The sequence below is a fragment of the Urocitellus parryii genome, chromosome 8, assembly GCF_045843805.1.
Source record: "Urocitellus parryii isolate mUroPar1 chromosome 8, mUroPar1.hap1, whole genome shotgun sequence".
Lineage (NCBI taxonomy): Eukaryota > Metazoa > Chordata > Mammalia > Rodentia > Sciuridae > Urocitellus > Urocitellus parryii.
Genome location: NC_135538.1, coordinates 114,521,853 through 114,535,747, shown reverse-complemented (window position 1 = coordinate 114,535,747; position 13,895 = coordinate 114,521,853). Strand labels below are relative to the sequence as shown.

Below are 13,895 nucleotides of genomic sequence, written 5' to 3'. Positions count from 1 at the left end.
TGTGAAAGGGTGGGAGAGATTTGCTTGAAGGCCAGCAGAGCCAATGGAGAAAGGTGGGGCGCAGAGGGGTTACCTCCTTTAACAGCTTGTTTTTTAGGTGGTGCACATTTACAAATGTAATGGAGTTGCAGCACTGGAAAATTTTCACCCCAGGGATAGTTGTAATCTGCCAAGGCAAAATGTGAAGTTGAAGGAAATTTCTCAATTATTTCATGCAACAAGAATAATTCATCTTTAGGGGCTGGGGTTGTGGCTCAGCGGTAGAGCACTCGCCTAGCATGTGCAAGGCCCTGGGTTCCATCCTCAGCACCACATAAAAATAGATAAATAAAAGTATTGTGTCCAACTATAACTAAAAAATAAAATTTTAAAAAAAGAATAATTCATCTTTAGAACCTTCAGGAAAATCCATATGCAAGAACCAGAAAGTTCTTTTCTCCCATTTTCATCCCTGCTTTCCCCCACCTCCATTTCTCACTCCTCTCTTGATCTTGGTCTTCCTCTCCTTAAAATTCATTCAAAAGTGATTCTTAGCTGGCTGCAGCATGAGAAGGGTTTACCCACCTCTGCCCCTTGTTCATTGCTTCCCCCTCCTTTGTGAGTGTGTATCTGCAGAGCAGCTGACATTGGCAAAAGGGGTTTTGCAGAGAAACTAAGCACCAGGCTTGGTGTACCCCAACCTCTGGGGCAAGAAATGGCTGCTTTGTCTTCTTACCTCCCGATAGTCATTGATGCTTCTGTAAATGTTGGTGTTAGGGATCTGACCCAGGATGAGAATCTTAGTTCTGAAAGGAAATGCACTTGCCTTTAGGTCAAGGTGGCTTTACCTTGCTGTGGCTAACCTCCTATTACCTGAGACCAAGTACCTGTGTGAACGAAGAGTGGCAATGAAGAAAGCAAAAACTATCGAAATAAGTAGTCCAATGTCCAATCCCAGGAAAATCGAAGATAAGAATGTAAAGATCCAGACAACCTTGTGGAAAAGGGTTGAAGGGAAAGGGAGACCATGAAAACTCACAAAATCAAGAACATACCAGTCCCACCTCTCAAATGACCTCCACCTTCTCCCTTCCACACCTGGGGCGCAGGGACTGGGGTCATCTCCAACTGTGGGCCCTCAAGGCTGCCTGAAAGTCAATTCACTCTTGAAATTTCTGTTTCCTCAGGCGCAAAATAGTGATAAGATCTCTCTTATAGACTTTGTTGAGATTAGAAATCCCATCTGTCTAGCAAACTGCAATGACTCATCCCAGGGTAATAGTTATTTTAAGAGTTACTGCAAAATTTTAACACCTTTTTCAAGTCCCTACCTGACCACTTCTCAGCAAGTGACCTTACCTTCATCTTCACAGGAAAAAAAATAAGCTGAAATTCTCTTACCTATTTCCTTCCCCAACCCCGCAGTCACTCGTCAGTATCTGCACTCAACTCTTGCTTGTCCTCTCTCATCAGGTGGGAATACTAGCCCTCCTCCTGGACTAGAAACTCCATCTGTGCACTGAAACACATCCCCCTGAGCCTCTCAGGGATCCAGCTCCCAAAACTGCCCCCTCTCTATTTCTCTGCCTCTACTGGGTCCTCCTCCTGTCATCACACTCTGCTCCTCATCTTTTCTTTCTTGCTCTCTGGTTTTGTGCCCCAGCTGACATTCTGTCTGGTAAGATATCTCCTTCTCTTATTAAAACTTGTGTGTTTTTTTTTAATTGTAGATGGACACAATACCTTTATTTATTTATAGGTGGTGCTGAGGATCGAACCCAGTGCCTCCAAGTACTAGGCAAGTGCTCTATCACTGAGCTACAACCCTAGCCTTAAAACTTGTATCTCTTATCCAGGAAGATATTTATATTAACTGGACTAAAAGTCATTCGAATATGCAATGGACACAAACCCTCTTTACTAGGTCTGTGTGTAACTGCAGCCACTTCATCAATCCCTTTCATTTAATTTTGCATAGTTGAAATAAGGACTCCATGTTTTCATGCACCAATAGCCTTGAGTGCAAGGGCTAGGTGCAGTGGCACACGCCTGTGATCCCAGTGACCTGGGAGGCTGAGGCAGGAGGATTGCAAGTTCAAGGCCAGCCTCAGCAGCTCAGTGAGATCTTGTTTCAGAATAAAAAATAAAAAGGGCTGTGGGAGCAGCTCAGTGATAAACCACCCTGGGGTTCAACTAGAATACAAGGCATTAGAGTTGCTGTGTTCTTCATATCCATGACCCATCTCTTCTGTTCATTCTCTCTCTAACCTTCCCCTCTCCCTTCCCTTGCTCAGCCAGGGCATCTACACTCACAAAGTCATATTGGTTCTGTTTCCACAGACTGGGTAGGTTGTAAATGGTTTCAAGGTAGGGCAGTACATTGCTCAGAACAACTCCAGCCAGCACAGCCTGTGGGGAAAAGATAAACCCAGCTTCATTTCCCTTCAGTGGGTGGATGGGTGGAGTTAGAGCTCCCACCCCTACAAAGCAACCACAAGACATCAGCCTTGCCACTCAGAAATATTTTATGTTGATATTTCATATGAATACCATATACGTGTTCCAACTCTTGGGTCAGCCCAAATAAATATTCTCCACATCTTTCTCTACTCTCCTTTATGATTTGTCAGACATTGAGGCAAGGTCAGGCCAAGCTCAAGGCCTGATAGATTCAGGCAGTAAAGCTATAAGGGACCCCTTTTGGTTTCAGAGAGTTTATTACTCACAGAGACAGAGGAGGAGTAGCCAAAGGTAACATCAGTGTTGTCACTGTGGTGACACCAGGACCTATGGGAATCTGGCTTCTTTGGCTACTTGGCCTTATCTCATTTGCTTGACAAATCTGTTACTCAAAATATCTAGAAAACATCATCTAGAAACCATTCTCAAATGGGATGATAAATCAAGAGAACTACCACTCAAAGAAATTCTAAATCATGTGTTTCTATACAAGTTTAATCATGATATGCTATCATTATCTTACTAATTAGATCTTTTTTTTTTTTTTTTTTTGCAGTGCTGGGGATTGAACCCAGGACCTTATGCATGCAAGGCAAGCACTCTACCAACTGAGCTGTCTCCAGCCCCAAGATACTATTTTTTATCAATCAAGTTAAAGTAGCAAATTAAAAACATTGATAACACCCCATATGTTGAGTATAAAAGGATACTGCCCTTTTGGGAAATCATTTGGCAACAGATCAAGACACAGTGATACACTGTCATCATGTAGAAATTTTGGAATATTGTGTTCTAGATTTTAAAAAATCAACAATACAAAATTGTATGTCGAGTTAGGTTGCAAATATGCAAAATGATATCTATTCACAGAAAATAATGACTGGTTTGCCAGGCATAGTTGTGCAAGCCTGTAATTCCAGTGACTCCTGACGCTGAGGCAGGGGGAATCTCAAGTTCAAGGCCAGTCTCAGCAACTTGACAGGACCCTTAGCAACTTAGAGATACCATGTCTCATAGTAAAAAATGATTTTAAAAAGGGGGGCTGGGGTTGTAGCTTAGCAATAAAGCATCAATAACAACAACAAAAAAATAAGGTTGGTTAAATATATGACAAAATGTTAATGATTTATTTGTAATTACTGGGGCTGGGGATGTGACTCAAGTGGTAGCGCGCTCGCCTGGCATGCGTGCAGCCCGGGTTCGATCCTCAGCACCACATACCAACAAAGATGTTGTGTCTGCCGAGAACTAAAAAATAAATATTAAAAAAAAAAATTCTCTCTCTGTAATTACTGGTGACAGGTGACATTTTTACCTATTGTGTGTTTTCCAAGATTTTAAAAATGAGACTACTTTTCTAATAGAAAAAATATTCCCTATATTTTGGAAAATTAAGATTTATACTTATAAGGATATAAAAATTATCGGGGCCATAAAGGAGAATATAACATACCTTAAGACAATTTTCTCTGTATGTTCACAAAGTCCCTGAGTTGGTTAAACATTTCTTAGGCTTTTTCTAATTCCCATCTCTTCAATAAACTCTGCCTGGGAATGAGAGCTTATTCTACCACTAGGAATGGCTGGGCCCTAGCTTGCTCTGGCTTTCTGAGGTATGATTCTGTTCCACTATACCACCTTCTTTCCAGTCAAGAATCTCCAAATTCTCAACAATTTGCAGAGACATGGTGGGAAGGAAAAGAAATTTAACTTCATCAGAGATTTGTATAAGTTTTGACTTGAGGCAGACGGCATGGAGAGGAAAAAAAAATCTCAGAAAAAAATATAGAACAAAAACTTTTACCTTTGTAAACATTAAGGTAAAACATGTTCATTTTGTTAAAAAAAAATTACACTCCTTCATCATTTCCATTATCAAAGAGACAACCATTTTTAACATTTTGGCGTGTTCTATATATTTTTTTCACACAAAATTGGAAATTACATTGAAATGTACTATTTTGGGTTTTTTTTCTTTTTTTTAATTGGTTGTTCAAAACATTACAAAGCTCTTGACATATCATATTTCATACATTTGATTCAAGTGGGTTATGAACTCCCATTTTTACCCCGCATACAGATTGCAGAATGAAATGTACTATTTTGTATCATGCTTTTCCAAGTTTATGTTGGTCTTTTGGTAACTAGTTGAGATGCTAGCCAGGAGGCTCCTCTAATGATTCTAATAAGGATTTTGCAAAAAGCCATCTGCAGTCTTTTAAGGAAAGAAGAAATGATCCATAGTTTAATACCTGTACAACTTCATTGTTATAATAGTTCATATATTTCATTCATCAGATTGTGTTCACATCTTCTCACTCAGAAATGTGCTAACAAGATAAAGTAAGAATGGGGCTGGGGCTGTAGCTCAGTGGTAGAGCACTTGCCTTACATGTGGGAGGCACTGGGTTAGATCCTCAGCACCACATAGAAATAAATAAAGGTATGTGTCCCTCTAGAAAAATACTTTAAAAGAAGATTCAGTGAGGGCTGGGGATATAGCTCAATTGGAAGAGTGTTTGCTTCGAATGCACAAGGCCCTGGGTTCAACATCCAGCACCACACACACACACACACACACACACAGGCATAATAAGAATAATGTGGTGCAACATAGCCAGCCAAAAGTGAAGGATATCCTAGCTCCAACAGATTTATAATAAAGGAGTGCTACCTACTTTTATTACTACCCTTCAGTGAATTCTGACAGTTTTTATTTGTTTGGAATTTTAATATTCTGCTTCTTTTAGCAGTAAAGAAAAAAATACAACTGCTCAGAGTAAATTGATGAGTTACCCTTCTAAAACAGACTCCAGCATTTACAACACAGAAGATGCTGGGTAAACTGAGTTCTGGAGAGACTTCTGCTGGGAATCAGAGAACAGCTTCTGTGTTAAGCACAAGCTTATTAATCTCACCCTCCTTGAGAAGATACCATGTTTGGGCTCCAAGATCCTTGAGTCACAAGAGCAGAAGGCAGCAGCAACCTTGTGGTGGTCCTGCTTTAATGATACCTGACACCAGGTAGAGGTAGTATTGAAGAAGATGGGGATGACATCTACAATCACTCCGGCTTTGGGGATGGCCACCTCAGGGTATGAAGCTGCTACACCAGGAAGGAAACCTTCCCTCACCTCCCTAAGTATGTTATAAAATGGCTTAAGGGAACATGAAGACATAAATCTATATTGTTTATCAATACAGAAAACTGAGCAAGGATCTATATTGTAACTTAGAGCAAGTTGAGTACAGACAGTGATTAACACAACTGGCATCTTTAAGGGTCAGGTAAACAGTCTTATCCAAAGGAAAGAAATGGCACATTCATATCCAGAAGCATCCTAGTTGGACAAAGTTAACACTCAACTTTATCAGGCCACCTTCGAGTATTATGAATTAACCAAGAGGCAATGTGGCAGCAAAGGGAGGATTGTGTTCACACGGAAGGCAGATCATGGCCTTCCGGAAAACAGATGGCATGAGTTTCCAAGCCTGCACAGTGAGTTTCCAAGCCCGTACTGGTAACAGGGGTCTGGCATCTGAAGTCTATGTTAGTCATTTTTTACTAATTCCTTATTTACAAAGCTTATTTTATAACTTAAGCAATAACAAGATAAGAATGATAATAACAATAATGTTTCTTGAGTGCTTACTATTACCCCAACACTATCTTCTTTTAAATATGTATAAACACACTTCAGTATATCTCATATAAAAATATCAAATATATCTCATATTATTTCATTTAACTCCAACTGTATGATGCTATTATTTTAAAGAAAAAGGGCAAGAGCTAGGTCAGGGCAACCTCTGGGGATAAGCTGCATGCAATTATCCATGCAAAAATGCCCCACCAGGATGCAAACCAGACATTCTTTTTTTTTTTTTTTAATATTTATTTTTTAGTTCTCGGCGGACACAACATCTTTGTTGGTATGTGGTGCTGAGGATCGAACCCGGGTCGCACGCATGCCAGGCGAGCGCGCTACAGCTTGAGCCACATCCCCAGCCCCAAACCAGACATTCTATCTTTTTTTTTTTTTTTAAACTTAGTTATTTGATAAGTTCTACTCACATTTGGCAGTTCGTAGAAAAACTGTGCCGCCTTCATCATCAGGAGCAGCATCACACCTGCGCCTACCAGAGATGCAAACTGAGGAAACAGAGCCAGTTGGAGAGAAACCATCAGGAACATATCGGTCCCTGTCTGCATCTGTGGCCTTCTGTGAGAAGCATGCCATTTTTTTCTTCAAAGGAGTTGGGTTCAGAATAAGTGCATTTTTGTGGAGCTGACATTTTCAGTTCTTTTCAAAGTATTAAACACAGGAGGCACTCAATAGGTACTTGTGGAATGAATGTGTGAATGCTATCTGAAAGGTCCTAAATTTTCCTGAGCATTTGAATCCTTATTGTCCCAGCTCTGTGCTATGTTATCTGAAGTCTCCTAAACTATGTCATGCATTTCTTCAAGACTTTAATTTCTCCTTGCATAATATATAAAACCCCCAGTAGGTCAGGCATGGTGGTGCACACCTATAATCCCAGCACCTTGGGAGGCTGAGGCAGGAGAATTCCAGGTTTAAAGCCAGCCTCAGCAACTTGGTGAGGCTCTAAATACTCAGTGAGACACTGTCTCAAGATAAATAATTTTTAAAAGGGGGCTGAGGGTGTAGCACAGTGATTAAGCATCCTGGGTTCAATCCCCAGTATGAAAAGAAAAAGAAAATGAAAACACTAGACTCCTCCCCAATAGCCCTAGAATCCCAACCATTCTACTTTCCACGTAGATAATTAGTTCACCCCTCACTCTCCTGTGTGGAGCTTGAAAACTTCCTATCTAACAATTTCAGTGGTGCTTCAGCTTGGAAAATACAATGATGATCACTTTTCATGTTCTGGCTTCAATTTCTCTCTCCTTTAATCAAAAAGGTTACCAACATGAGTCAAGCCTATATAGAGCTACTCTGGATCCTATCCCAGTCCTATCTCTGGGCTTGGTAAACAGAGACGCTCACTCATCAAATGAAGCCGAGGAACACAATTCCCTTTATAACCCAAGGCTCTCTGGATATAAGTCTTGAACTCATGACATTTCCTATTGGCAAATTCCCATTTTTAAGCCTCTAGTTGAAAAAAAATAATACAAAGCAGTGTCTTTTCCCACCGTGACAGGGAATGGAGTTGCAGTAGGGTAAAACTGTAAGCACAAGTCAAAACAATGGCCTGTATAATCAAGAACAACTGAGAGAGTCCCTCAAATCTAACCCTTTAAAGGGATATATATATATATATATATATATATATATATATATATATATATATATATAAATTTGTTGATAGACTTTAATTTATTTATACATGGTGCTGAGAGTCAAACCCAGTGCCTCACGCATGCCAGGCAAGTGGCTACTGCTGAGCCCCAGCCCTAGCCCCAGCCCCTGCTCTTTAATTTTTATCTGGGAAAAGAAAAAATACCTTCCCACTGTGCTGTCTCTTGCTACTCATTGTCATTTGCCAAATCAGCTTAATACTGAAAAGAAGACCAATGTGGCCTGTGTCCTATATTGTTCTTCCCCCCACCAGGGGTCATAGTTAAAGTGAGCAGCATAGGGCTGGGATTGTGGCTCAGTGGTAGAGCACTCACCTAGCATGTGCGAGGCCCTGGGTTCGATCTTCAGGACCACATAAAAATAAATAAAATAAAAAGATATTTTGTCCAACTACAGCTAAAAATAAAATTAAAACAAAAAAGTGAGCAGTAAAATATGGAAAAGCAGAACCACAAGACAGTCGTGTAAGAAGAAGGATCAGGAAAATGAATTGCTGTTCCCGATCTTTTTTTTTTTTAATATTTATTTTTTAGTTTTTCGGTGGACACAACATTTTTATTTTGTTTTTATGTGGTGCTGAGGATGCAACCCAGTGCCCCATGCATGCCAGGCGAGCTCGCTACCGCTTGAGCCACATCCCCAGCCCATGCTGTTCCTGATCTTCAGAAAGCTCTAACAGTGAACATTTTATATGCTACAAAAGTACACTAGGTAATCAACCTCCTAAGCCCCTCCAGTCAATCCTCAGGTCAACCAGTTGCTGAATATGATTTATTGCTCTTGCAGTGAAAAACTAATTCGATTAAAACAGGAAAGTATATCAGGTTTTTTCTTGCCTCCCATTTCTTTTCTCCAAAATTCTTCTGATTATTTGTTCTTTTTTTCTTTTTTGGTTGAACCCAGGGCTGCTTAAACACTGAGCCACACCCCCAGCCCTTTTTATTTCTGATTTTGAGACAGGGCCTCGTTAAGTTTCTGAGGCTAACTTTGAACTTGTGATCCTCCTGCCTCAGTCTCCTGAGCTGCTGGGATTACAGGTGTATGCCGCTGTTCCTAGCTCTGATTATTTATTCTTATTGTTTTTCAGACAGGCAGATGACAAAATAAACTGTATAAAAATCTAGACTGAAATAAGCACAAGCAGAATCTTGAGTACCATAAAATTAACTGCTCTGAGACATTTGGAAGGCCTGTGATAACTGTGTGTCTTCCTTAGTGGTACATTAAAAAGAATGGGATTTGGGCATTGTGCCTCAGGAAGGTGCTCAATGATTCTCAGAATCTTGGACAGCAAGCACTATTAAAGTTCACATCTTCTGCATATTTTGCTTTTCTGTTCCAATTTTACACCACTCTTCCAGGCTTATCTCTAGTGATTTGAAGCAATGGGATCAGGACAGCAGGTTGCTGACCATAGACCTGGGCACTGGGGACTGGGGAGCTATCATTTTTGAACATAACTCTTAAGTGACACACACTGTGGTTGACACTATTAGCATCTAATTTTATTCTCACAACTGAAAGGTTGGTTTTATCTCCATTTTATGAATGAGGATGAGAGCCTCTGAGAGCAAAAGTCATCCGCCCAAGGTCACACACATCTAGGAAGCACCGAGTCTGGTTCCTACACCCCAACCATCTGATTCCAAAATCTAGGCTCTCACCATTGCTTCATTTGCTTCCCTTAAAAAGAACACAACTAACACAACTATCCTCTTTCTTTTGTAATAACGTAGTTTTACCAAGTTCTGGGAGCCTGGGGACAAGGCAAGAAAGCCAGTCCTTGGAAAGTAGGGAAGAAGGATAGACACATGGAGACCAGGGAAGCACAGTAGTCGGAACTGGCAGATGCCAAAATAAACTGTATAAAAACCTAGATTTTTATACAGAACAGAAACATGAAGTGGGGGACACTCTAACTGGCCACAGACCTGGGGCTCATCTCATCCTCTCTGCCATGGGCCAGGCCTTTCCACACCTCAGGTTGAGGCTGTGGCTGGGAGGACCAGTAGGTTTTGCTTTTTGTTATGACAGTGGAGGGTAATGGGTTCTAGACAGGGAAATAATAAAGTGAAATGTGATCGTAGACCCAGTTTGAATTTATGCCCGATAAAAACTAAAAATAAAATGATCAATGACAGGCCATTTGGGGGACTTTCAGAGCCAGCCCCCAGATTTCTCAGGCAGAGTGAATAAAAAACTCCCAAAGGGAAGGAATACAGAGAACACCGGCAGCTGTGTGAAGACAGAAGGCTAAATGAGTCTGGGGGGGTGGGTCTTTTCCAGTCCAGACTAGAAATTCCTGGTGGAATCTGGACAGCTCCTATGTGTACAAACAGGGCCCACAACTTCTCTACTTGAGCCAGCAAGTTGAACTGGGCATATCAGGGAAGTGTTCACTAGCATCCCTGGGGACACACTTCCCTACAGAGGGCCACCACAGTGCAGTGAGAGATGCCACTCAGAGGAAATGTGCCACACAGATCAACAGGCAGCAGCAGGAAACAGAGCCACAAGCTGCCTGCTAAATGGTAAAATGGACTGGCTCAGAGATTGGAAATTCCATCATCTTCTTCCAAAGTTCTTCCAAAACTTGGCTTCTCTGTTCCTCAAATGTGTGCAGTCAGCAAATCTATTCTTTCTCCAGCCCACCACATATAGATTTCCTGCTTGTAAGACAACTCTGGGGTTGACCCAAAGCCCTCTTTCTTCTATCGGTGCAAATCCTAAACCACTTTCAGGACTCTGGGAAAGGTCCAATTCCTCTACCAATCTCCTTCTCATAATACTTAAGGTGCTTTTTTGTCAATTGTGCTCAATTTACACTTGATTTTCCTCGCACTTTGATTTAGCTGTGTATATCTTGCCTTCCCAAATTTATGGGCACTGGATAAACAAAGTTTGTGTCATAAAAAGTTAGTAGAACTAATCTCTGCGGTTGCCATTTCCATTTCTTCTTGTCATAAAACCCTCTCATTTTGATTCCGAAGATTTTGCATGCTTGTATAGAACATTCTTCCTTTTAACACAGCCCACGCTCCTTCTTTCTTCCTCCAGTGTGCCAGGAGGAAGCTCTATGACCACAAAACTCAGTCTGCATAAAATGATAGGATGGAGCCTTACTTGAGCCCCTTGCTCTCACCCAGCCTAATCTTCCTTCTGGCTTTCACTGGTTTTCACCCAAACTTCATCTTATCTTTGCCAATGGACTATGACACTTTATCTTTCCCTATTAAAATTGAACTTCCATCCTTCTGATACATCAGGTTCTGACCACAGCTCTACCTTCTCACTATACTTGTGAGGCATGAGCTTCTCTTTGGCTTCTGGCCAGTTGTTTCACCAACTGAACCCTGACTCATTCCCTAGGTTTGCCCAGGCTCCAATTCTGATAACTCCCTGTCATTTCATCAAGCCACAGAACTAAGATGGGAGGCCTCTCGTGCTTTCATGTTGTAACATTTATTTAGTCAGTTCTAAACTCATAAACACAGGACTTACAAAATTCCATGCCTGCAATTAGGGGGAGTTTGCTTTTAGAATCTTTTCTGTCAACCGTATCGTTCAGCTTACCAAACGATTAGTTCATTACTTCAGAATACCTGAAGAGAATCTGTCGGAGGTCATTTCTCTTATACACAGAGAATGGTCATAAATTCCTAGGCTCTCCTAGACAAACACCTCACTCTCTCTCAGGAAACCCCCTTGCCATGCATGCCCTTTGAGGAAGCCAGGAAAATGTTTCATTTGTATTATTGCTTTTCCAAACAATGTATGAGAATGCATTCTCTATAGGAAAAAAAAAATTAATAGCTGATGGTAAGTTTATCTGAAATATTGTTGTTCTTCTAGTATATTATGTGAAAAATGTGGAATAATATATAAAATCTCTTATGTATAATAATATTTCCATAGAAAATGACTTTCAAATTCCACATTGACCAATAACTTTTAAAACAAAATCTGTGGGGCTGGGGATGTGGCTCAAGCGGTAGCGCGCCCGTCTGGCATGCGCGAGGCCCGGGTTCGATCCTCAGCACCACATACCAACAAAGATGTTGTGTCCGCCTATAACTAAAAAATAAATATTAAAAAAAATTCTCTCTCTCTCTCTCTCTCTCTCTCTCTCTCTCTCTCCTCACTCTCTCTTTAAAAAAAATAAAAAAATAAAAAAAAAATAAAACAAAATCTGTGCAGGAATTAAGGCAAGTGTGGAATCCAAATTCTTCCAAGATGTCTTCCCCATCAAGCAAAACATCAAGACAAAATTAAGTCCACATAGTCCTATTCTATGAATATACATATGAATCCACACAAGTAGAGATAAAATTCTTTTTAAACATACCTGTTGTCTTCCTCCAGCTTTATCTTGGATCATAGTCCTGGCAATAGCAGCAGAATATACATAAGATTTGAAGAATGAACTGACAATATTGCAAAGGCCAATGGCTATTAGATCCTGTAAAGAAATGCAGAAACTTAAAGCCTACTTTTTGTTAAAGACTGTGGGATAATATATAAAATCTCAAAAAATTTGATAAAAAACTAATACAACTTGTTTTATTTTGTTTATTCAGCTATTTACTTATTTTGGGATGCTATGGATTAAACCCAGGACCCCACACGTGCTAGGCAGGTGCTCTAACACTGAGCCACATCCTCAGCCCACTAATTTTGATTTTGAGCAAAAAGCATGCTCCTTATTTCTTGTGTCTGAAGAGAGGTTGTTTATATTGTTTCAAACAACAGATGGAAATATTCTTAGAAAGGACAAAAGGAAGCAAGCAAATATGATTATCTAGATTAAATCGCATCTTCATTTTAGCTAGTTATCATCAGGAAAACTCTTCTTCAAGGTCATGAAATGAGGCCTTTTCCTTTTTAACCTCTTTCATGTGATTGCCAGGACTTTGAATGGTAGGGAGACTAGCAGTGCTATTCTTCTCCCTTCTTTCTATACTACCTAAATGTCAAACTGGGAAAATGCTTTCTTCCCAAATAGTTCCCTCTTGACTTCCAGGGGAAGGACCAAACTCAGAGTAGTGGGAGGGTTTCCCTAAAAATAAATAAATAAATAGGCCAAAAGACAAAGAGGCCAACTTAATTACATATATTGATAGTGAGTTTTGCATGTTATATTCCACAGCATTTCTTTTTAATTTAATTAATTAATTAATTAATTAATTTTAGTTATAGATGGACACAATACCTTTACTGTTTATTTATTTTTACAAGGTGCTGAGGATCGAACTCAGGACCTTACATGTGTGAGGCAAGTGCTGTACCACTGAGCCACAACCCCAGCCCTCCACAGCATTTCTTATCACGCCTCAGTGTGTGGTTGGCTTCTAAGGACAGGGTGGACAGAAAGATAAAATTAACATGAGAGGAACTCTGCTGGCGGAGCAAAGAGATGCCACATGTCATCTTATTGTCTCTCTGCACCATATCTGTTCCAGTGGAACAATACTCATGTTAAATTTCAAGTGGCTTCAAAGTTAAATATTCCTCACTTCTCAAAAACTCTTTTGTGACTTCAGTCCAAAATTACAGTCCGAGTGACTCTTTGGTTAAGGAATCTAGCCTTCACGTTGGCAGGTGGCTCAGATTAGAGAAAAGACTTACAGGTCAGAAAAAGCAATGGTCTTCTCACCTGATTGGAGTTGATTCTGTAGTTGTGGAGACCAGCAATCTTCTTGCCCAGAAATATAACCATAAAGGAGCTCACAAGAGATAAGGATATAGCTGGTAAAATAAGTCTAGAAAAAAAGTTGCTGAAATTTGGTAGTGAAGGAAACAGGAAGCTGAAACAAAACAGTGGAATTATTCCTGGATAGCAGGTGTGCTTTACTGGCACTCCCGCCATTTCATCCTTCCCCTCCAGGGCTGGCCCAGTGTTCCTCCCCTTCTAACCAAGAATACAGAAGTAGAGCAACTGAGGCAGCAGCTTGCCAAAACTGCCAGCAAATCAAGCCAAGTTACAAAATCCATCAAGAGAGCATATTAAGTTGTCTTCTAATTCCAAGTTTCTGCTATTTGATGATAGCAATGATCGGGACAGTCAAAACCACAGAACTCTACTCTTGATACTGTACCCATGAGTAGACCATAGGTAGATATGACATC

General features: G+C 40.4%; 1 protein-coding gene across 1 annotated transcript in view; it reads right to left on the bottom strand.

Moving 5' to 3' along the window:
- The window catches only part of Slc26a8 (solute carrier family 26 member 8), a 63,204-nt gene that overhangs the window by 17,132 nt on the left and 32,177 nt on the right, over positions 1–13,895 (bottom strand). The window contains exons 8-14 of the mRNA XM_026383518.2: positions 13,423–13,573; positions 12,115–12,228; positions 6,515–6,592; positions 2,293–2,388; positions 867–973; positions 716–785; positions 74–166 (exon numbers count right to left, since the gene is read on the bottom strand). Coding sequence (XP_026239303.2) covers positions 74–166; positions 716–785; positions 867–973; positions 2,293–2,388; positions 6,515–6,592; positions 12,115–12,228; positions 13,423–13,573 — 709 coding nt within the window. The remainder of the gene's footprint in view (positions 1–73; positions 167–715; positions 786–866; positions 974–2,292; positions 2,389–6,514; positions 6,593–12,114; positions 12,229–13,422; positions 13,574–13,895) is intronic.